This window comes from Equus quagga, chromosome 7 (genome assembly GCF_021613505.1).
Source record: "Equus quagga isolate Etosha38 chromosome 7, UCLA_HA_Equagga_1.0, whole genome shotgun sequence".
NCBI classification, from domain to species: Eukaryota; Metazoa; Chordata; class Mammalia; order Perissodactyla; family Equidae; genus Equus; species Equus quagga.
Window position 1 is genome coordinate 31,480,613 of NC_060273.1, and position 22,274 is coordinate 31,502,886.

General features: G+C 58.2%; 1 protein-coding gene across 6 annotated transcripts in view; it reads right to left on the minus strand.

The window, feature by feature from the left end:
- CARD11 (caspase recruitment domain family member 11) overlaps window positions 1-22,274 on the minus strand; it is a 115,022-nt gene that overhangs the window by 6,428 nt on the left and 86,320 nt on the right. For 5 of the 6 annotated variants that reach the window (XM_046668514.1, XM_046668515.1, XM_046668518.1 and 2 more), the window contains 16 exons: window positions 21,539-21,691; window positions 20,897-21,022; window positions 20,078-20,275; window positions 17,970-18,146; window positions 16,952-17,003; window positions 15,108-15,190; window positions 13,892-13,992; window positions 12,949-13,001; window positions 10,833-10,965; window positions 10,024-10,225; window positions 9,486-9,612; window positions 7,013-7,253; window positions 6,323-6,419; window positions 5,780-5,875; window positions 4,195-4,330; window positions 3,086-3,265 (listed from right to left, as the gene is read on the minus strand). In XM_046668514.1, the coding sequence (XP_046524470.1) occupies window positions 3,086-3,265; window positions 4,195-4,330; window positions 5,780-5,875; window positions 6,323-6,419; window positions 7,013-7,253; window positions 9,486-9,612; window positions 10,024-10,225; window positions 10,833-10,965; window positions 12,949-13,001; window positions 13,892-13,992; window positions 15,108-15,190; window positions 16,952-17,003; window positions 17,970-18,146; window positions 20,078-20,275; window positions 20,897-21,022; window positions 21,539-21,691 (2,155 nt within the window). The remainder of the gene's footprint in view (window positions 1-3,085; window positions 3,266-4,194; window positions 4,331-5,779; window positions 5,876-6,322; window positions 6,420-7,012; window positions 7,254-9,485; window positions 9,613-10,023; window positions 10,226-10,832; window positions 10,966-12,948; window positions 13,002-13,891; window positions 13,993-15,107; window positions 15,191-16,951; window positions 17,004-17,969; window positions 18,147-20,077; window positions 20,276-20,896; window positions 21,023-21,538; window positions 21,692-22,274) is intronic. The other variant, XM_046668512.1, reaches the window with a different exon arrangement.

Consider the following 22,274-nt stretch of genomic DNA (forward strand, 5'->3'; position numbering starts at 1 on the left):
CCATCATCCATCCATACATCTACCTATCATCCATCCATCTATCTATCCATCATCAATGCATCCATTTATCTACCCATCATCCATCCATCTACCTACCTACCATCCATCCATCTATCCATCATCAATCCATCCATCCATCTATCTACCTATCATCTATCCATCTATCTATCCATCAATCCACCCACCCATCATCCATCCATCAATCTATCCATCATCAACCCATCCATCTATTCATCTCCATCCATCCATCTATGTATCCATCCATCCATCCATCCCACCCATCTATTAATTTAATAATTCAACATTTATTGAAAACTTACTAAGGGTCAGGCATTAAGAATAAAAATATGATGAAAATATAGCTGTTGTACTCGAGGACCTACAACCTAACTGGGGAGAAGAATGTGGGACACAGATATAACTTAGTAGGTGCAGTGAAGGGCTACTTATTGTAGGAGCACTGAGGAGGTGTGGGGGGAAAGGGGAGCGGGCAGACTTCCTGGAGGAGGAGTGCTCCATCACTCACTTGCTGGGTGACCCTGAATACGTCTTTAACCTTTCCGGGCCACAGGTTCTCTGTTTGTGAAGGAGGAGGGTGGGGAAAGGCCAGGTCTGGCTGGCCGGGGGGAGCCCACATCAGCCCCTAGTCCAGCGTGCACGCTTACAGCGTGGTGGAAGTGAACCGGAAGGGATCTGGGGTGAGCCAGCAGGCGAGGAGCTCTGGGGGAATTCGGGGGAGGGAGGAAGCCTCGAATTCCTGCCCTGACAGCGCCCAAGGCCAGCTGGCCATGAATGCACCAAGGGGATGACGGGATGCATCTGCAGAGTTCAGGGGCCCAAGTGGGATTTCAAGTCAGGCTTTTTACCAAGCTTCCTACAGGCCAGGGCGTCAGCTGAAAAGGCGTGGAGCCTCGGGGGGAAATGAAGTTCCTCTCCTGGAGCCTCCCTGGAGGGCATATGTGGCTCCTGGGAGTGCACACCCCAAAAGGGTTCCTGCACCCAATAGCTGGGCCTTGGAGGGCCGTGCAGGCACATGGGCCCTGTTGAGAAAGGAGGTGGGCACTCCGGTGGCTGCAGCAGCTGGTGCTCAGAGAGGCTGGGCCCCTCACAGGCCACCTGCCTCAAGGACTACCATCCTTCCTGCCCACCAACCACACCGTCTGCTGAGGCCCTCCTGGATGGGGAGGGAGCACGCTGCGGGGGCCACAGAGCCCCACAGAGCCAGCACCCTCAAGCCCTCGGGAGCTTCAGTGCCAAGATTCAAGGCCGTGGACCTGGGAATCTGTGTGGACCCAGGAGGCGGGTCTGCTCCTGCTTGGACCCTTACTGTGGGGCTTCCTGAGAAAGGTCAGCAGCAAGGGCAGGGGTTCAGGGGTTCACGGAGGCCCATCTGGGCCAGGCATGGTGCTGACCGCTGGTTCTCAGCCTGGGCCCCACGTGAGAACCACCGGAGGCCTTTGCATAAACTACGTGCGTGCAACGGAATGCTTCTCAGCAGCAGGAGGAGCGACGACACAAGGGATCTCAGCAACATTATATTGGGTGGAAGAAAGAGGCACACAAACGATCCCACACGGCATGATTCCATTTATAGAAAGTTCTAGAAAATGCAAACTAAGGTGTGACAGGAAGCAGAGCAACGGTGCCTGGGGCAGGAGGTGGAGGGAGGGACAGGATTGTAAAGGGGCGCTGGGGAGCTCTATGGGGGGATGCAATGCTCTCCATCCTGGTTGGGGCCGTGCTTGCAGGAGTGTACACGCTCGTGTAAACTCATTCAAGTGCACACTTACAATAGGGACATGTTGTTGTATGTAAATGGTACCTCCAAAGCTTGCCTTAAAACATTGACACCTCTACTTCTCACCCATTAGGATGTCTATTATTAAAAAAAACCCAAAACAGAAAATCACAGGTGTTGGTGAGGATGGGGAGAAAGTGGAAACCTTGTGCACTGTTGGTGGGGTTGTAAAATGGTGCAGCCAGTGTGGAAGAGAGTGTGGCAGTGTCAAAATTAAAAAAATAAACATAGAATGACCACGCGATCCAGCAATTCCACTCCTGGGTGTACACTCAAAATTACAAAGGGCAGAGACTGGAGCAGATACTCGCACAGCCGTGTTCACGGCAGCACTATTCACACGGCCAAAAGGTCAGCAACCGCAGTGTCCACTGGCAGATGAATGGATAAAGGAAATGTGTCCATCCATGCAGTGGAATATTGTTCAGCCTTAAAAACGAAGGAAGTTCTGACAACACGCTCCAACGTGCATGAAACTTAAAGACAATATGCTAAGCGAAATAAGCCAGTCCCAAAAAGACAAATAGCGTGTGACTTCACTTGCACGAGGACGTAAGAGTCATCAAGTTCACAGAGACAGAAAGTAGAAGGGTGGGTGCCAGGGGCTGGGGGAGGGGGATGGGAGTTAGCGTTTAATGGGGACAGAGTTTCAGTTTGGGAAGATGGAAAGTTCTGGAGATGGGTGGTGGGGATGGCTGCACAACAACGTGAATGTGCTCCACGCCACTGGATTGCACACTTACACAGGGTTAAAATGGTAAATTTGATGTTTTCTTTATTTTGCCGTAACTAAAAAAAAACACCCCAGACACCTGACATTTAATTGGTCTGGGGTGGGCCTGGACACCCACAGTTTTAAATACAGGCGATGCTGAGGATGATTCTAGAGAACGGCCAGGATTGGGGCTCCACGCTCTGCCGTGCAGGGTACTATCATCGTCCCCCAGGCACACACGAGGACGCGGAGGCCCAGAGCTATAGGGTGGCTCGCCTCCTGCCTAAGGGCCCAGAGTGGGGACCCCAAGTCGAGTCTCCTGGCTGACCCCATGACCTTTGCCCTGTCACCCTGCGTGTAAAATGGGGAAGACAAGGTCTGCTCTCCTTGCTCCTGGGGCTGCTGTGGGACAGAGGCAACTCAGAGAGGGGGGCCGCAGGAACTAAGGCTGCATTCTCCCCCGACCCGTCCACACCCAGCGCTTCTCCAGCCCCGAGGTGACGTGACATGACGCCACGTGATGGAGGAGGAGGGGCGGTGGGTGGGCTCCCGGGGTGGCGTGGGGCGCTCACCTGGCTTGCACATGGTGAACTCCATGGCACCCCCCGAGTTGAGCAGCTTCTGGACCAGCGCCTTGGCCAGCATGGTGGGCGTGAAGAGGACGGGCCGGCGGCGCTCGCAGTAGAAGGCACGCACCAGGCTGTAGGGGATCAGGCTGAACTTCTTGCCGAGGTCGCTCTCGGGGTCCAGCTCTGGGAGAGGACAGCAAAGGACCTGCTGTGAGACCCTTGCCCGCCCGGCGGGGGTGGGCGGCACGGAGACCCTGGGTGCCCTCTTGGGAGCCTTGAAAGTGTGTCGGCTGACTGCAAGCCCACGGGTTCAGGATACCCTTTGGCCATCCCCAGAACGTTGATGAGGTGACCCGTGGGCTGGGCCCCGTTCTGGGAGCTGTGGTGACAGCGCTGACCCAGGCAGAGGGGGGCCCTGCCTCTCGGTGCTTTTGTGTCAGGGGGTCGGTGGTGGCGGGGAGCAGACAGAGGCGTGTAACGCACACACACTGATCACTTTGGCCGGCGCTGGGCTCCGAAGAAGGGGCCTGGGGCAGGACGGTCAGTGATGGCTTCACTGAGGAGAGGCAGGGACTGAGTCCGGCACCCAGAGAAGGAGCCCGGCGAGGAGAGCTGGGGCAAGAGTGGGCCGGGCAGAGGGCAGGGCGGATGCAAGGAGAGCGAGACCAGCGGACTGTCCCTTTACTCCACCCCGCCCCCCGAGCCCCGCCAAGCCGTCCCAGCCCTGAAGCCCCAGGTCCTCCTGTGGGAGAAGGGCTGGTTTGCTGGGCACCGGGCGGCCCCTCGCCAGCTTGATGAATGGCAAGAGGCATGCAGAGGGGAGAGAAATCACTAAGTGACCACCTGACAGCAAACAGGTCCAATTAACGTGGGCATCTGGGCTCACACCAACCATAGCCAGTGTTAGTTAGGGGCGAGCTTGGCGGGACACCGCCCCCGGGGGCTGTGTGGTCCTCCCAGCCAAGGCCAGGCAGCTCATCCCCAGGTGGTATCCCCCATTTTGAGGAAGCACACATCCCAGTCCCGTTGAAGGGACCCATGTGGCCCACCGGGACCTGTGAGGCCACGGGATCTGCAGGAGGTGGGGAGGGGCCAGGCAGCCAGCACCCTACCTTCCTGCTTCTCGGTCAAGAGCTTGGTGGCATCCAGCGAGGACCGGGCCAGGCTCCCCAGCGGGCTCCCCGAGACGATGCGCACCCGCTCGTTGCTGTTCATCCGTTTGTACTTGTTCTCAGACCTGCTGACGAACTGGAGGACACAGGGTGGGCAGAGGACGGCTTCGAACCGGATCGAGCCGCCTCCACCCGGGCTCGGGGAGACTCTGTTCGGGTCCCAGCTCTGCCCCTGGGGCCAGGGTCAGTCGCCTCCCCTGTACAAACAGGAGACACCCAGCAGGTCGCCCGAGTCCTTTGGATGTTGGGGATGTCAGTGTAGGGAAATGAGCGAATGAACGCCACTCTCTCCCCCACAACCAGGCAGGAAGCTTGCTGGGGGCTGGCCCTGAGCAGACCCTCAATGAGGCCCCCCGATAATCCTTCTGCCTTCTGGGGGACCTGTGGGTGCAGCCCACGTGGGCCCACGGGCACCTGGAGTGGCCCAGCTGTGCCAGCCCCAGCTCCCAGCCCACAGACTGCCCGCCTGGTGTGTGCGCGCAGAATGACTTCGTCTCCTGCGACACCGTGCTCTCCACGCCCCCTGCCTTGGTATCCCCGAGTCTTCCGGTGGGGGGAGGCCTGTTTTCTTCTACAACTCAGAGTTGGGTCCTGGAGGGTGGAAAGGGACGCCCCAGCGGTGGGCATGGAACCGGGCTCCCGCCATACTCCATGGGCTCCTTTGGGTCTCACCATGTCCTCCTTCTGCATGGACCAAAGTCCAGGAGCCGGGGGGACCTCAGACTTTGCCAGGGCTCCCTTCCACCTCCGGGAGTGTCTTTCTGCTACCTGTCTGTGTCTACCTGGGTTTTAGGGTCACACCATTAACCACCTCTTGGGGTTCCCTCTGTTCCATCATAGGATGGAGCGGTGGAGGGGTCATGCTAGCTCCACGGAGGCCAACATAGGAACAGCCTCAGGGGGCTACATCTTAGTAATTACTCCCTCAGCTTCTGTCAATTGGTGATGGAGGAAATGGCCACACAGAATGCTTCTGCATTTATATGAAACTGTTTCTGAAGTTATCCTCCACTATGCTGTTCGATGTCTTTTGTATAATGGTCCATGCCCCCCCCCCTAAAAATTATTTTAGAATTAAATACAAGGGAAAAATTCTTTCTGGTCCTGAAGAGCTAAAACGTTTCTGTGGTCAGAAAAGATTTAAAGAAGCTGCTGGGTTTCCCTTTTTCCCTTGGCTGCCAGGATGCTCAAATTTAATGTTCCATCTGAGGGACTGAACTGACCTGGATATCTGCAATGTTTACTGATACATTGTTTCTGATTCTTCTTTTAGTATTTGAACAATCGAGTTGCTTAAGTATCTTTTGGCCTCAAATCTTTTCATGACAGCAGGGTTTGCTACTGTCTCCCAACCTGTCACCTGGATAAAATGTTGTGGGAGATATGAGGTGCTGTGAAAAGGTGCGAGTGGTGTGCAGACGCAGAACACCACTATTCTGATACAGGCTTCTCTTCTGGGTAGGGAGAGGGCAGAGCCACAGCAAAACGGGGTTGAGAAGTCAGTCGGCGCTCTGGGGAGCTTTACCTGAAGGAGCTGGCCAAAGAGGAAACTTGCTCGCGAGAGGCGGGGGCTGACCCGGGGGTCACTGGTGGAAAGCGGCTCTTCAGGTTGCAGGGTGTTCTGAAATCAGTTCAGCCATCGGTCAGACCGCTGGGCTGGGCAGGATGTGCCAGCACACTGACGCCATGGGGAAGCAGAGACATGCCCCCAGACCCGCTCCGTGCTAAAGGCGGAGGAGCCCCAGGCACGGGTCAAAGTGTTCCAGATGGGGAGCAAGCCCGGAAGGGTACGAGGAGCCCCGAGACTTGTTCCAACAGAGACCAGAGACGGCGGAGGGAAGACCTGTAGCCCAGCCAGACTGAAAACCGGCTGGGCCATCACTGTCGCTTTAAAGTCAGAGGCCGTGGGAGGACAGAGGGTGGGGCTCCTTCTGGAGGGGCGTCCCACTCCGGAGGCACCAAGTCCCCTGAATCCATCGTCCCAATTAGATTAATGGCTCTCACTTGTTATCCCTCAACAGAGACCCCGGAGGTGGTTTGAAGCCAGCAGGGCCGCTGGGTGACCTACCCGGAGGGTCCTCAGGGTGTGGTGGGCCGTGTCCGCCTCCTCCCGGCTGCCCTTGTGCATCAGACGCTGCAGCTTGACCAGGAGGAGCTGCTGGGCTCTGGGGAGGCGAGAGGGGAGGGTGAGGCTCAGGGGTGAGCTCGGGGAGAGGGTGTGTGCCCGGCCCTGCGCAGGGTGTGAGCGTTGAGCCCCAGGGGCACCCCAGGGAACACATGGTGCCTTGAATCTGGTCTTAAATCCTTCCTCCAGTGCTGACTCTGCGGGGCCGTGGCAAAGTCACCTAACCCCTCTGACCTCAGTTTCCCCATCTGTGAATCTGGTCTGCTGATGCTGACCTCGCAGGGCTGGCCTGAGCAGCTTTCCAGACACCTGGTGTGTCCAACCAGGGGAGGCGGATGCTCAGCCCTGGGCGGCTACTGCTCTGTACTTACGTAAAGAGGTTGGGAGATGGCCGCCTGTAAAGAAATGACTAGGGAACCCAAAAGAGCATAAAACTGAAGCTGTCCAGGAACGACAGAAAGGAGGCGCTCTGAGATTTACTGGTGAAATGGGATTTTAGAGAGCAGCATCCCCGGAGAGCCTTCCAGGAGGAGTGGGGAACGGGGGACCTCACTGGTCAACAGGCACAGGCTCCCCCTCCAGCCCCTTTGCCGAGCTCCACACCCCCCAGCCCCGCCTGGGTTCCGGCCTCACCGGCTGTAGCTGGGGATGGTGCCCATGTCCAGGTCGTGGTCCGTGAAGGGGTCAACCCGCGCGCACAGCCACTCGTGCCTGTCCTGGTACATGGTGTCACGGACGTGCACCACGTCATCGCACTTCAGGGACATGGAGCAGGCGTCCAGCTGGCTGGAGATGTTCAGGTTCAGCCGGATGTAGAAGGAATCCCCCGACGTGATCAGGCCTTCCTCCATGTCCTTCAGCAGCTTCCGGTATCCTGTGGCAGGAGAGCAGGTCAAGGATGCACCAGCTGTCCATCGGCAAAGGGCCTCCTGTCACTAAGAGGCCACCAAGAACAAACTCCCTCACTCTGTCACCCCCAGATAACGCACCCACATGATACACTCCTCTTAGAGTTGGTGGCTAGAAAAAAGCCTGTCCCCCCTGATCAATGAGTAGTGGGTCACTTATGGGTTTCCCTTTTTGCCTTGGCTGCCAAGAAGCTCAGAGAGAAATTCTGTGCCAGGTTGCTGCAAATCTAGAATCTTTGTACAGTCTCCAGGCCTTTCCCACCATCACACGGCATGCGCTTGATTTTTGTTTTTCTTTAATTGCTGCACAACTTATGTACAGTAAGCTGCATACATTCTTAAGTCTTCAGTTTGATGAATTTTTGCAAATGTGTATACCCGGGTAACCACCACCCAGAACCCTCTCTCCTGTCCCCTCTCTGTTAACACTCTTCACGGTAACCACTCTCCAGGCTGGCTATGCCTCACTCCATAGAAATGGAACCAACAGTATGTGCTCTTCCACGTCTGGCTTTGATTGCTCAGTACTGTGTCAGTGAGATTCGTCTGTGATGCTGCAATGTAACACCCTGCGTTCTTTTTCATCGCTGTATAGTATTTCACACGGTGTTGATTTATCCTTTCTCTGGTGTGCACATTTGTGCCATTTCCAGTTTTTGGTTATCATGACTAACTCTGCTATGAACCTTCTCACACGTACGTATCTTTTGGCGGACATATGTACTCATTTCTCTTGGATACATTCAAGAGAAGCGGAACCCCCAGATCATTGATTATGTATATATTTAGCGTTAGTTGATATTGCCAAATGGTTTTCCAAGGTGGCAGCACCATGGCAAATGTTGTTTTAACCTTATTTAACCCAGTTGTCTTTTAGGATAAATTTTAACAAATCTCTATGGAGGGAAGCAGGGCCTAAAGCATGAAAGCAATAAAGGCAGCAATGTGTACGTCTGTGACATAAATCCGTAATACAAACCCCAAAATCAGTGCCACAAGCAGAGAACCGTGTAACATAGTGGGGGCTAAGACGGCCCAGAAAGAGCTTGTCGAACATATACCCCACACATGCCAGGGAGATCTGAGCCAGCAGGCTGTCTGATCAATGTGTGTGGAGAAATGGGGGGTTCCCAGTCGGGTCCTTCCCACCCAGCTGGTCGGGGTCAACAGGCAGCGCCATGTGAGCTCTCCGCCACCTGGGCGGAAACGCCCTACCAACAAGGCTCTGCCAAAAGCATCCTTTCTTTCACTGGATTCCAGACTGCGGGCTATGCTGCTGGACAACTCGGGGGGCACTGTTCACATTGTGTCCCGTGGCACTGCTGGCCAGTGGGCAGGGCACTGCCCAGAGACTTTCTGCTAGGCTGCAAGGCCAGGCCCGGGAGAGGGCGGGAGTCTGGGTCCTGTGTTTGGGGACAGAGCATCATTATCATCCTCTGCCCCGACCAGGCCCTGCTGGGAAGGAGCAGGGACGAGCAGGCGGCCGTGGGAACAGCTAAAGAGAAAGTGGCTATTTATGCTCTGTTGAAACATTCATGAGCGCTGGTGGTTAAAAATAAGATCCAGCTGCAGAGATAATCATGCAGGAAAAAACCCAGAGGTGAGAATGAGAACTCAGACGCTGGCAAATGGAAGACAGAGCTCAGAGCTCCCTGCCGGGGAGTCTTGGCCGAGAGAGCAGAGGCAAGATGCAGAGGCTGCCGGGGGCCAGACAAGCAGGTGGGGAGAGGCCTGGCTGTCCTGCAGCCGGGAGCTCAGAGTAAAAGGCCCGGCCCGCGATGCGGCTCAGAGGACCTGCTGGTGCCGGAGTGGCTAGCCCGGAGCCGTGGCCCACATCCCGGCTGAGAAGCCCGAGAGGGCATGCAGACTTCAGCCTGGTGGGGAGAGGGGCAAGGTGGGCCAGGCCGGTGTGCAGCCATGGGCTGGGGGCCCCGGCCCCTTCCTGCCGGGTCCAGCAGTCAGTCCGCTGTGGCTCAGTGTGCTGCTTGCACCAGGGCAGGTGTGCGCACCTGTGCTCAGGTGCGTCTCCCTTCCTGCCTGCTGTCCCACGCCTGCCCATCAGATCCTCCAGAGGGAGCCAGGACCAGCTCATCCATCCCGCTGAACGGACAAGCAAGATGAGGATGTTTGTCCAGGGTCCTGCCCCACCTGGCGGCCTCACAACCGTGGCCAAGGGCAGGAGCGCACGGCAGCCTCACCTTCCTGGTTGACCTTGTAGTGCAGAGTGATGGGGCCGCTGCACCTCTGGATGGTCCAGTGCGCCTCCTCCTTCGTGCACGTATCCAAGGGGACGCTCTGCTTCTCGCCTCTGATGCAGCCTTCTAGCTAGAGAGCAAAGACACACTGTTTTTCCTGGGCTCCGCGGGGCAATGAAAGCCTCTCTCCCCCCCACCAACTAGTTCAGCGATGCCCACAAGGGAAGAAAGCACCCCTCTTAAACGGGGGCTCTCGTCCACCACCCGGGGCACGCGTGAGCGGGTGTCTGCACGTGGCACGTGCACAGGCAATAGAAACACAAGTGAGGAGCTGCAGAGAAAGGCCTGGAGAGGGACTTGTGGCGAGGAGCTGATGGCCTGCCACCTCCCAGCTCCCTCCTGCTGGCCGGGAATCCGCAGCTTAATGCAAGGCTGCGGGCTTGTCCTCTGTCAGCAGTAGGTGTGCAGACGGTGTGCAAATGGAGGGAAAGCCACGGGCGCTTAGGCTGGCCTGCTACCTCCCCCAGCCCCAGCCCCTCACCAGCAGCAGCTGTTGGCCCTCATGCAGGCCCGCCTTCTCGGCCAGGGAGCCCGGCTTGACCGAGTGGACGAAGCTCCCACGCGCGTTGCCCCCGAGCAGGGTGAGCTGGGAGATGAGACCGTCGCCGTTCAGCGTGGTGTGCTGCACCGAGGGCCCGGGACCCCGCACGTGCCCCACGGATGTGACAGACGGCCGGAAGGGTCTGGGTCAGGATATAAAAAAGTGGTTAGGTGGCTGTCATGAGGACACCGCTTCCAGGACACAGCAGAGGGCCGGACTCAGGGCGCAGCCTCCTGGCTTCCTCGGACGCCCTGGGAGCGGCAACAGCAGCTGCTGTCAGTAAGAGTTGCAACTGGCTCCTGCTGTCAAAACACAGACAGGAAGCTGAGCCGCCCTCCTGGCCGCAGTGGCCACAGGGGGACATCATCACTGTGAGACCTGAGGTCATGCACAGGGCTGACCTTCTGCATCGGCTGGGCTGCCCGGGTGCACTGGCTACCCTGCTCCTTCTCGTGGACCAGAAGGGCTGCTGTGGGCACGGCCCACTGGGCTTTGATGGGTCACAGGTGGGGCCCGGGCCAGTGGGACATGGGAGTCCCCCTACCTTGGCTCTACCAGGCTGTGTGGCCCGGGGCAAGGCCCTTCCTCTCTGGGCCTGATCAGGGTCAGGCCAAGTGACTTCTGACTCTGAGACTCTGATTCTAGAATTCAGGGGTGACACGGATGGTCCACTTTGTGGGGGACCCAGAGGGTGAGTGGCCTTTACCCTGTCCCCCACCCTGGCTTCCCCTTTCCCATGACCATGGTACCTTTCTAGAGAGAACTTCCTGAACATGAGGTTGACCTGCTCCAGGTCATAGGCGTCCAGGCCCTCGGACTGGTGGGAGGAGGAGGAGGAGTGGATGGAGGGGGGGCCGAAGGAGTAGCGCTCGTGACTGTCATCTGCAAAGGAGTGAGGCGCCCGTCAGGACCTGGGAGCGGCCAGGGGTGGCCCGAGGGTGGCCCCTGGACTGGCTGGGATGGCCAGGGGAGGCGGGCCAGGGTCCTGGCTGCAGGCTAGTCTGGTGGCTCTGGCCCCTGCCCCTCCCTGCTAGCCTCCTGGGAAATTCTAAGCACCCCGTCCCCCAACACTGGGCGAGGAAGCTGCGTCAGAGTCAGCTGGTCCCTGAGGCCCCCCAGGGGCATAGGGTCGGGTCTTTGAATCCTCTCCAAGAGAGCTCGTCTCCTGCCTCCAGGAGTCCCCTCTTAGTGGGAAGTGTCACCAGCAATCAGGATCTTAAGACTCCTTTTTGCATCCGGAAAAGGGGTCTCCATTAGCAGGTGCCGGTCCTGGTTTGTAATCGGGGTCCGTATTTTCATTTTGGGACCACCTTAGGTCTCACCACCATCTACCGGCTTCTTGGCCTATGGGACGGGGCGGGGCTGGAGGAGCAGAGTCTGGACCGAGCACAGAAGCACCCCCTCTCTCCTGAACTCAGTGAGACCCCGAGGACCCAGGGAACGACACCCCCTCCACACAGTTCAGGCTGCTGGGATGGACAATCTGCAAACCCTGCTCTGGGCTGATAACAGAGGCTTCTCTGCACAGGGAATCTGTCCCGACATTGCAAAATGCTTTGGACGGCTGCCCAGAATTCTCTCCCCAGCTCTCCCCTTTCCAAAACTCCTTCAATTCTTCTTATTACCCAGCTTCCATTAGGTGCTAACCTCTCTTTAACACTTGATAGCTTCTGATGGTCCCCAATTAAGGAGAGCCACTAATCTTCCATTTTATCTGCTGGCAGCTGAGCTGGCGGGGGGTGGAGGCAGCGTTGGGGGAGCCCCAGAACCGAGGGGGCTGGCAGGCCACACCCAGAGGATTCAGAGCCAGGCTCTGTGCTGCTGGCTCTGTGGGGGCCAGGGGACGCTGCCACCATCCTGAGGCACCGAGCCATCTCCTGAGAGGCCCGAACCCTTCCTGCTCCCCTCGCTCCTGCCCGCCCAGTCAGATGCTCTCGGTATGTGCATTGGCATCTGTCATCCCCACTGGTCCGCAGCTAGACTGCCGCAGTCTCTGCCATAGCAAGGACTTGGGGACATCTTTGTGTTCTGTGCATCTGTAACAGGGCTGGCAAAGTGTGGAGGCTCAAGGTCTGCTGGGCTGAACTGGGCCTCCCTGGCTGTAAGGGGTGGTGGCCGGCGCCACGCGCTCACTGTCTCCCTGGGGACTGAGCCCTTGTTCCTGGCTCTCTGCACGGCGTGTTCCGGGGCCAAGGGAACAGCCCCTCCATCGTAGGGGATGGCCGTTTTAGGACTACCACACACGCTCCATCTCCCCGGTGCCTGCCCGCCCCACACCTCCAACTTCAAGGGAAGAAAAGGAATCCTAATTGCCACTCCCCCCTCAATTCTAGCCTCCTCCCCCATTCCTACTGCTCGACTCGTTCGGGCTGGTTAACAGAGGGATTCTTAGGTGGTCTCCTTGCTCCCAGCCCACCCTCACTCTACTGCTCCTGAATCTCGCCAAGGCTCTGTTTCTTCATCCCCCAAATGGGGGTAACAATAGATTTCTGCAAACAGTTGCTGAGAGTCAAAGGGGACCAGGCACGCAGGGCGAGCGCGGCCGCAGCGCGTGGCTACAATCATGAGAGCCGCTCTCTTAAAAGCTCAGACCTGACTCTTCCTGCTCGGCAGCTGGATGGCCCCAACCGCCTCCAAGACAGAGGACGGCTCCTCAGGGGGCCTCCAGCCCAGGCAGCGCATCACCAGCGCCTACCTTCCGTGTGCACAGACAGCACTCGAGCACTGCTTTCTTGGGATCTGTCCCACACAGTTTCCTGAGGACCCACTATGTGCAGGTCAGGGTGCGGGCAATGCAGCCCCGCTCTTGTGGATGGCAGGCAGCCCCTGCACCTGGAAGGCCTCCCACATTTGCCAGGTACCTACCGTCGAGGTCTAGGGCATCGAATCCACCGCTGTCATTGTCCTCTTCGATCGTGCTGCAAGACACAAGGGAGGGATGGGGGAGCTCCTGTGTGCATGCACGTGGTCAAGGGAGGGGGAAGATTCTGGAAGGTTCCGGCCTTCTGAGAGGCCTTGTTTCTCAGAGGGCGGGGTGGGTGGGAGAGGAAGGTCAGCGGGTGGGTGGAGGATCATGGACCAAGGGGGGGTTGGACGCTGTGCTAGGAGGGCAGGGCGGCCCCGGCAGCCTGTGGAGGCCACATCGGCCAGTGTGCGGAGCGGCAGGAAGAGCTGGGGAGTAGAGTGGCCGACAGCCCGCCTGCGACTTCCCACTCACTCTTCTTTGACACAGAGAAAGAACTTCATAGCCATCTGTGCTCGGATGGGCTGCACTGCGTGATGGGCGTAAAATCAAGGAGCCCCCTGAGATGGCACTGGATGGGAGCTGTGGGTCCAGCCCTGCCAGAAACCACCTAACGGTCTCTGACTTCGACTGTGATACGCCAACTATCTGGCCGATCGGAAACGTCTGGATGCCCAAGTGTACCTCCACTGTGGTTATACTAGTCGGGGGCTCTGATGGTTTACAAGAGGTGGGTGGGGGGGAGAGGGAGCAGGAAGGGAGAGGCCATTCATAGTGTCAATCAATCTTTGGGAGAAAAAGCCAAGCCCCAGGGTCATTGCAATGAGGAACTTGATTTCTGGGCAGCAGGGGGCAAAGTGACGTAGGTTTTGTCATTGGATAGCTAGCTGGGTGACTCTGGGAAAGCCACACGCCCTCTCTGAGCCTCAGTCTTCTCCTTATAAAACGAGCACCATCCTGCCTACCCTTCCAGGTTGCCTCATGGACAGCTGAGTTAGTGAGTGTAGAGTGGCCCCTGAGGGTTCCAGGAAAACATCCCGCCTCCTCCCTCCACCTGTCACCCACCTCCGAGGAGGCGCGTCTTCCTTATAGCGTCTGACGATGGAGTCGTTTCCTGGGGGCTCGGCAGTGATAGACATGATGCTGGAGCGGCTCCGATGGGGCTGCTTCAGACACACACACAGACGTGTTACGCGCCTCCGCGGGCATAAATATTATATACACAGGGACTAAATTTAACTCAGATGCGTCCCCGCCTCCGAGGCAGGCAGTGTGGGCACAGCAAGCTGGTGTTCAGCGGCGACCTTGGCCGGAGAAGGCGCGTGCTCAGCCTGGGGAGGCTGCAGCCGCCGAGCTGGGTGCACATCTGCTCGCACATCTGCTTGCCTCGGGAGGGGGCAGGGAGGATGCGGGCGGGAATCGCCGAGGCTCAGGGGCCTCACGAGCTTCGGGAGCACAGGCTGAGCTCCATGTCCCCTGGGCTGCGCCTGCCTTGGCACTTGCTCTGGATGAGAGGAAGACCTGCAGGCGTGGGGTGGTGGGGGCAATGGATGCCACCCCCCTGGACAGCATGGCTGCTGGAGGGTGACCCTCTGGAACAAGGCCCACTGGCTCCTGGCAAGGGCTGCCTTAAATAAAAGGCCTGGATTTCGCCCCCAGAGCTGCAATCAGACAGGAGTCACTCGTGATCAAATCTCGCCTCCCCAGGGCCTGATTTTGGCAGCTGAGCTGACAAGCTTCCCAGGGCTTCCCCTCGGGGTTAGAATTTCCAATCCCACACCTTCTGCTGCCTGGCTGCGGGGAGTGACACTGGATCAGTGGTTGGGACCCTGCCAGGCCCTGCCCAGGTGTGCTGGAGCCGAGGCTGGGGGGTGCTGGACCTGGGGGGTGGGGGCACTTTGCTCTGCACCGTTTGAGGCTCCAGCTGCTGACGCCCCCGCCCACCACCCGCCCACCTGCCTCCCCAGGCTGCTGGAGTTGCCAGGGGCTGAGAAGTTGCCGCAGAATTTTCATCCGCCTGTGCAATTCACTACAGCCCCTCGGAGGCCCATCTCTTCCTCCCACCAAGTGTTAAATTGGGAGAGGAGGCGGCAAGAAGGTGTAAATACATCGTGAGGCTGTGGAAACATCTTTAAATAAACATAAGGAGGGCCTGGGCTGCAGCCCCAGAAGGGGGGTGATGCTGTTCACAGGCTGGCTTGGAGAGGGAAGCTGGCGGGGCGAGGGGAGGCAGGGCTGGGGCCTGAGCCGGAAGGCGGATGGTGGGGGGACCACGGCTTACCATCTTGGAGAATGAGTTGGTGATGGGCAGGGATCTAGAGGAGCTGGGGCTGATGTCCACACCTTCTTCTTCATGTCCTCTCCCTGTCCTCGTCGAGTCGGGGCAGGATGCAGAGAGGGAAAGGGGATTTGAAGGGCACTGAGCACGTGGGAGCTGTCCTCTCTCCGATGGGGGTTTCCGTGCTCTAGTTTCCCCTTCCGACTGTAGGCTCCTGAAGGGGAGCCTGGTCTTGTTCACCAGCATGTCCCTGCCCCCAGCCAGGGCCGGGCTCAGGGTGGCCTCAGTCAAGGCTGGAGGCTGTCATTTGTCTCTGAGGACCCAGGTGGCGTCCCCAGCTGGCACTCTGGGTGGAATAGCAGAAACTGGGAAGGCATGTCTCTCGTGGAGCAGGGACTGGCCCTGCCAATCACCCCATCCTCAAAACGGATCCCACTGTCCCTACTAAATGGGACTGGCCCATCACGGACTGAGGCCAATGAGGGCACTTTGTCGCCTCCTCAGGGAAGTCCCGGCACCCCTCCTGCTCCTTCAGGGCTGTCTGGGGCTTCCTGCACATATCTCTTGGCCCTCGTCTTGCTTCAGAGGAGGGGCTGGCTTTCCCACCCGCGTGCCACGCCTTGCTGAGCATGCACGTGTGCGTGTGGTGTGGGTCCACAGACACACATGCACACACCTACATCTGTGGCCAGCTCGAGGGACGAACTGCATGTTGCACATTCCTGACACCGGTGCCTTGCACTAGGCACCCAGCAAAGGCTGGGTGAGGAGCGAAGCCCCATCATCCTGCTGCCCCTTGCCCTCTTCTTGGCACAAATGCCCTCTCTACTTCCCACAGGCCTCAGGCCCTTCACGCCTCCCTTCTGATGAAGCAGCTCCTAGCGACCTCTGATCCAGCCGCAAGGGAAGTGGATGGCACCCAGCTCTGGGCTCCACCTTCCCTGGGTGCCCCACCTCTGCCCTCCACCAGGCCCAGGGAGGGCGGCCTACAGCCCAGATCCTACCCTTCACGCCCCTGCCTCCTCACCGCCCCTCGGGCGGATGAGGTCCATGAACCCGCCATGTCCGTCCGCCCTATCAACCTCTGCAGTCTCACGCCCAGCTCTGTCCCGCTCTGAGCTTTTCACACTGTACTTGCCGGGCCCCATGTCCCTGTCTCTGCTCCCCGCTCTGTTCTGGGTGCCCTTCTGGAGACTGTGTCCATTGGCCAAGAGTCTCCCTTTTCCAGTCCCGGTCTAGATGTCCCCTACTTGACATCCCTTCTCTATCCTTTTCATCCTTCCTCCAACCACTGTCTCGTGGGCATCCAAGGCACTTTCTACTCCTCACTGATGGCCCTGCCTGAGTACTTGGACCTGCCGGCACCTGGCACACAGCAGGTGCCTGATTCACCTGGGCAAACCCCCGCTGGCCATTGTCACTCCCAGAGTCCCCGTGAGAGGACCCTGGAGACAGGGTGTCTTGGAGAGCCCGGGGCTCACAGGTGACCCGGCTGCCTCCCACGCCCGGAGTGCCCGGCCAAGAGCCTGGGAGGAGGGTGGAGCAGTCCTCTGGCTGACAACCCAGGAGCAGAAATGCAAAGTTCAGCTGAAGCATCAGGGCCTCTGAACGGAGGCACGGGGAGGGGCAGGGTGGCCGGAACCACAGACGCGAGGTTTCCACGGTTGGGGCTCCTGCCCCTTCCAATGACAGTGAACATTAATTACTATCTGGATGCCCTGCCACTCAGGGGTCCCCGAGGCCCAGCCCAGGTTCACTTGGCAGGATTGACGGCCACGATGGGAGAAACAGATGGACCGAGAGAGTCAGAGTGACAGACAGGAGAGGGATCTGGGGGTCTCACTAACCTTGAAAATCTGCTGTGCGCTTCAGGCTGATGGGAGATTTGGCTCTCTGCAGCTGAACAAGTGGAGAGGGGAGGAGAAAAGACAGAGGACACACATCAAACACGGCCTGAGACACATGTCACCAGAGCGAAGGAAAAAATGAACGGAGGCGAGTGCGTGCTCCCTCGTCCCGTGGCCGCCGGATCACAGGAGGCCAGCGACGCCCGTCTCCGGGAGTGGCAGTGGCTGGCACAGACAAGCTCTCCCTGGGGGCTGTGGTGTGGCTTGGAGGGTACAAGGGCGGAGACTGGCAGAGGGGGACAGAGCGAGCGGGAGTGGGAGGCTGAGCAGAATCAGGGAACGATGCAGGGGACTTTTCAGGAAAGGACAAGATTTGCAGGTGGCTGCCCGGCCACCCTCAGCACGAGGCGACAGCAGTGCCCCAGCTGGCCTCCAACGTGCTGTCCTGGGGCTTCTGGCTCCACGTGCGCAAAGAGGGGGTGGGGTAGAGGCACTGTCAGGCCCTGTTGGTCACGGCCGCTCTCATGCGAGATGGTCTCACTCATTCACTCACTCAATGGTTCATTCCTCATCAGGGGTCAGCCATGTGCCATGGAAGGCACTAGAGACTGAGCAGGGCAGAGGGGGTTAGCACTGGCTGCTCCCCCAATGGTGCCTGTCCCCAGCCATTAACATCAGTGAGCTCGTGACAGGCACTCGATACTTATTTGTTGAACAAACAAAATGAACTGGGAAATAATGCTGATTTCATCCTCTCTCTCTTTCTCCTTAACTTCTGTTACATTTACACGAGATGAGAGAATTGGTAAAGACGAGTCCAAAGCATGGGCTGGCAACATTTCTGTCTCTAGGGCTGAAACGGGTCGAGTCGCGTGTGGGGTCTGAGACCCTCACCAGAACCACACGTGGCCGTGCTGGGTCCTCGCCGGTCCGCAGCGGGGCTCCCAGCTCCCCAGGACCCCATCTGGCAAGAGCCTGACGGTGGTGGTGGAGCCACGCCCCCTCCGCCACACGGTACCTGGATGCCTTTCAGATTCATCCTGCGCTTGGGCGGGTGGTAGGGCAGAAAGTATCTGCTGTCTTCCGGCGACTCCTCTGAGGTGGAGGAGTCGTCAGCTTCCTGGCCGTTGGTCCTGGGGCTGGCGTCCCCAAAGTTCTGAGAGATGATGGTCACTGGCAGGTTCCTGGGCAGGCTCTGAAGACAAAGACAAAGCCAGTGCCGGGGACCGGGCATGAGGAGCAGCCGCCAGGCAGAGGAACAGCTCTGCTAATGGTGCCATCATCCCCTCAGGCACCCAAGCTTGCAACCCAGGACGGCCTGCTCTTTGTTCCTGCCCCCCAGCATCCACCTGGACGTCAAGGCTTCTCAGTCTGGTGCAACTCTCCTCCTCACGAGCCTCCTGTCCCTACTCACCTCCTGCCAGGGGCCTGGGGCCACCCTCGTCTTCATTTACAGCAGTAAAGGGACTGCCCCCTAGATCTGATATGTCACCATCATATTTCCAATTTTCAGCCCTGTGCCCAAGCTACAAATGTAAAAAATATTACCCAACGACGGAATAATGATAAAAACAGTGCCTGGGGCTGTCCTAAGTGCTGTATGCTCACTGTTTGAAGCTGAGGTGCAGGAACACGAAGTAACTTCTGGGTGACCCCCCAGAGCCACACGACACCCTCATGCTACAGACCCAGAGCCGTTTGCCTCACCTCCCCGCATGAGAACCTTGAAGGTCCCAGAATCACCAACAACAAAGGTCCTTAGCCCACAAGGCCGCTCTGCCACCTCCTGCTGCCCCCTCTGGCCGCATCTCCTGCCTGTCCCTGCCTCCCGCTCCACAGATGACAGAACTGTCCATCGTGGCCTGTCGACAGCATGCCACATGCGTCATCTGCTCATGCTGTCCCCACGGCCTGGAATACGAGCCCCATCTCTCCTCTCCTAACCGGGTTGCATCACAGCTTTCATTCGTTTATTCAGCAGGTGTCCCCGATGGACTCCCCTGTGCCTGGCACCGTGTGAGGTCCTGGACAAACAGACGGGCCTTCATGGAGCTACTGAGTGATTACAAACTGTGGGAAATGCTCCAAAGGCTGAATGCATAACACAGAAGCTCCTGGTTTTCATGACGGGGGCCAGCGAAAGCCTCGCTGAGGAAGTGACATTGCAGCCACGGCCAGACGGGGGGCAGAACTGGGCCAGGTGGAGTCAGGGGGACAGCATTCCCAGTGGAGGCCCTGAATCAAGGGCTTCTCCTAGAGGAGGTCTGTCCTGAAACCCCGAAGGAGCCGAGGCCTCCTCCCCTGGGCTCCCAAGCACCCTTTGACTTGTCGTTTATTATCTCGTGTTGAAATGTCATGTTCCTGGATTTGCCTCCAGGGCTGGATTTGCGTCCTCTGGGGAGAGGGGCTATGTCTTATCCCAGCCTCCCCAGGCCACTGACTAGTGGTCGTGACCTCAGGCAAGTTGCTCAGCTGCTCGGGTCTGGGCTCCTTCCTTGGTAAATGAGGCCGGTGATCGTACCATGGCAGCTGGACAGTTGTAAGGGTGAGATGAGATCATGCACAGAAGGCCCGAGCATGGCACCTGCACAGGACAGCACTCACACCCCCAGTGACAGCAAGGACAGTACCGTCAGCTTTGACAGCAGCATTCGGTCATTGCTGAGCACCCGGGGCCCTGCTGTGACATGCACTCTGAACTTCATACTGCCCATAAATGACAGTTTCCTCATAGGCACTAGTGACTTTAACGGGAACAGGGCATCTTAAACCCAGTGACCGCCCAGATGGTGGTGGGAATGCAATGGGAGGCTGATGGCCAGCGATGGTCACTTGAGAGGGAGCTGAAGTCCTAAGGGGAAAGTGACTTGTCTGAGATCACCCAGCCTAGCAAGTGGCCAAGCCAGGGTCTTCTGCTGCATTTTCTAACTTCCAAACTAATAGTTTCTACTCATCATGACACAGACACATGGAAGAGACGTGTCTATCAAATATGTCCCACTTGCAGAAGGGGTGTGGTCGGGAGGCCGTACTTCTGCACGGGAGGCCGTGACTCCGCTCAGCCACTGGCCGAGGGTGGGAGGCACCTGGCTGCAGGTGTGGGGGACACGCCCAGCCCAGCCCCACCTGGTCGAGGCTGCCGCTGTCCTTGGAGAGGCGCCGGAGCTTGCTCTCCAGGGTGACGATGCAGGCCTCCCGTCGGACCATCTCGATCCTCATTTCGTCATTCTTCTCCTCCAGCTCGCGGATCTGCTTCCTGTACTTGTCCTTCTCGATGAGGCACTGTGAGTACTGGGTCTGGGCCTCATCCCGGGAATGGAAGGCCTGCCGGAGAGAACGGGGACAGGACACTTGGAGTCTTCACCCTGACCGAACCACACTGGAGCCAGGGACAGACAGGGTCTCCGGCTAGAAACCCTCTTCCCAGCCCAGGTGTCAGCCACGTCATCTCCTGCTCCTTTCTTGACCCCAATCACTACCTTCGTCAACACTACATAGCACATCTGCTGTCTGTCCAGCCCTCGCCAAGAGTCAGGCAGTATCGAGTCCACTGTCTGCCCCCAGGACGTAGTGCTGTGTTTATTATTCCCATTTCACAGATGAGGGCACTGAGGCTGCCCAGGGAGAAGCCTGCCTGCAGTCACACACCTGATGAGTGACAGGGCCTGAACCTGGCTGTCTTCCTCTAGAGACCAGGCATTTAAGGACCATGCTGTGCGGGATGAGCCCTTGGGAGTACAGCTCAGGCCCCCGTGACATTCAAACGCTTTTTGGGATAGAATTCATTTTTCGGAAATAGGACAGATGCATTCACGAGGAATTCCTGCGTAGCTAACGACATCACACTGGGCGAGATATCCCAACGGGCCCCAGTGGCTTGAGGCGAGAGCCCTGCTCTGCAGCCCGCCGGGTGCACGGCCTCGGCAGCCCTCGGCAGGCCCGCACCTGGTCCCGCTCTCGCTCCACCTCCTCCAGTTGCAGCATGACGGTGTTCATGCGGTGCTTGTACATTTCGCAATCCTTCCCCAGGGTCGAGCACTTCAGCTCCAGGTCCTCCTTCTCCTCCAGGTACTGCAGGAGATGGGCAGAAATCAATGTGCGCGTCAAGCAACCAGCACGGGGCTGGGGGGTGGATAGCTGTTTCTAGTGGTGCCGTCCTCCTGGCTGGAGATGGGCAGTCCTCCCTGTGTCACCTGGTCCCTATGTTCTGGACTGAGAGTCCGCTATCTGACTAGCAGGGAGCACGGTGGTAGCCCAGTCCATCAACTGAGACTTGCTGTGGACCTACTATGTGCCAGGGAATGTAGTCTGGGACAGTGCAGACACCTTGCGCGCCCTACTGTGGGCTTCAGCCAGGAGGAGAAGACAGGAACTATGCTAAGACTGACAATAACTCATAAATAACCACAAGCGTGCTGACACTGGCAGGCACAAGGAATTTATACCAGGGGTCAGACCTAGTCCCCAGAAGAGAGTGTGGGGCTGGAGGGGCCCTGTGCCTCCTACCAGGGAGGCCCCTGGTGAGAAGGAGGCCAGCCAGAGCACCAGCTGGCTGGAAGCTGTCCCCACCGCCTGTGGGGCTCCCACCTTGTCTCGCAGCTCCTCTGCCTGGCGGACCTCCTCTTGCAGGTTGTAGATCTTGTTGACGAGCTCCTGTCGGTCCTCCAGGGCTTCCTTGCGGTCGTGCTCCAGGATGTCCAGGATGGCCTTGTCTGAGTCTGGCAGGCTGCGCTTGCCGGCCTGGGTGGGCGGGAAGGAAGGCTTAAGGTTGCTGTGGGGTGTCAGGGGAGGGTGGGCAGGGAGCAAGGTGGACCCAGAAGGCAGGGGACAAAAGAGCCAGTGGCAGACACTGAGAGAGCAGGTGGTTTTGTGCTGGGGGAGCAGAGGCAAGAGTCGCTGTCTCTTGGGGTCCTTATGCAGCTTCGTATTTAAGAATTCTATCACCTGGAAAGCAGCATAAAAACCACTTCTGCTCAGGAACATCTGATGCCTATTGTTTGGCTCTGGCTCGTATCAGAGCCAAGAGAAGTGGCTGCTGCTCCTCCAAACCCTTCCTAGGTGACAAGAAAGAGAGGGCTGATCTGCCTTCCAGATGCTTCCCCTGAAACACCAATTAATCTGCCCTGATTAAACCAGGATTCATCCTCTGCTCCGAATCAGAGCCTTAAACCGCTGGGCAGCCCATCCCGGGGGGGGGGGGGGTGGTGGGGGGGGGAGCCATTCTGGGAGAAGGGGAGTGATGCTTTTAAAATTTTCCCTGTAGCTGTGTTTTTGGGATGTTACGTCTCAGCACTTCCTCCTTCATCCCCACCAACGATTCCGT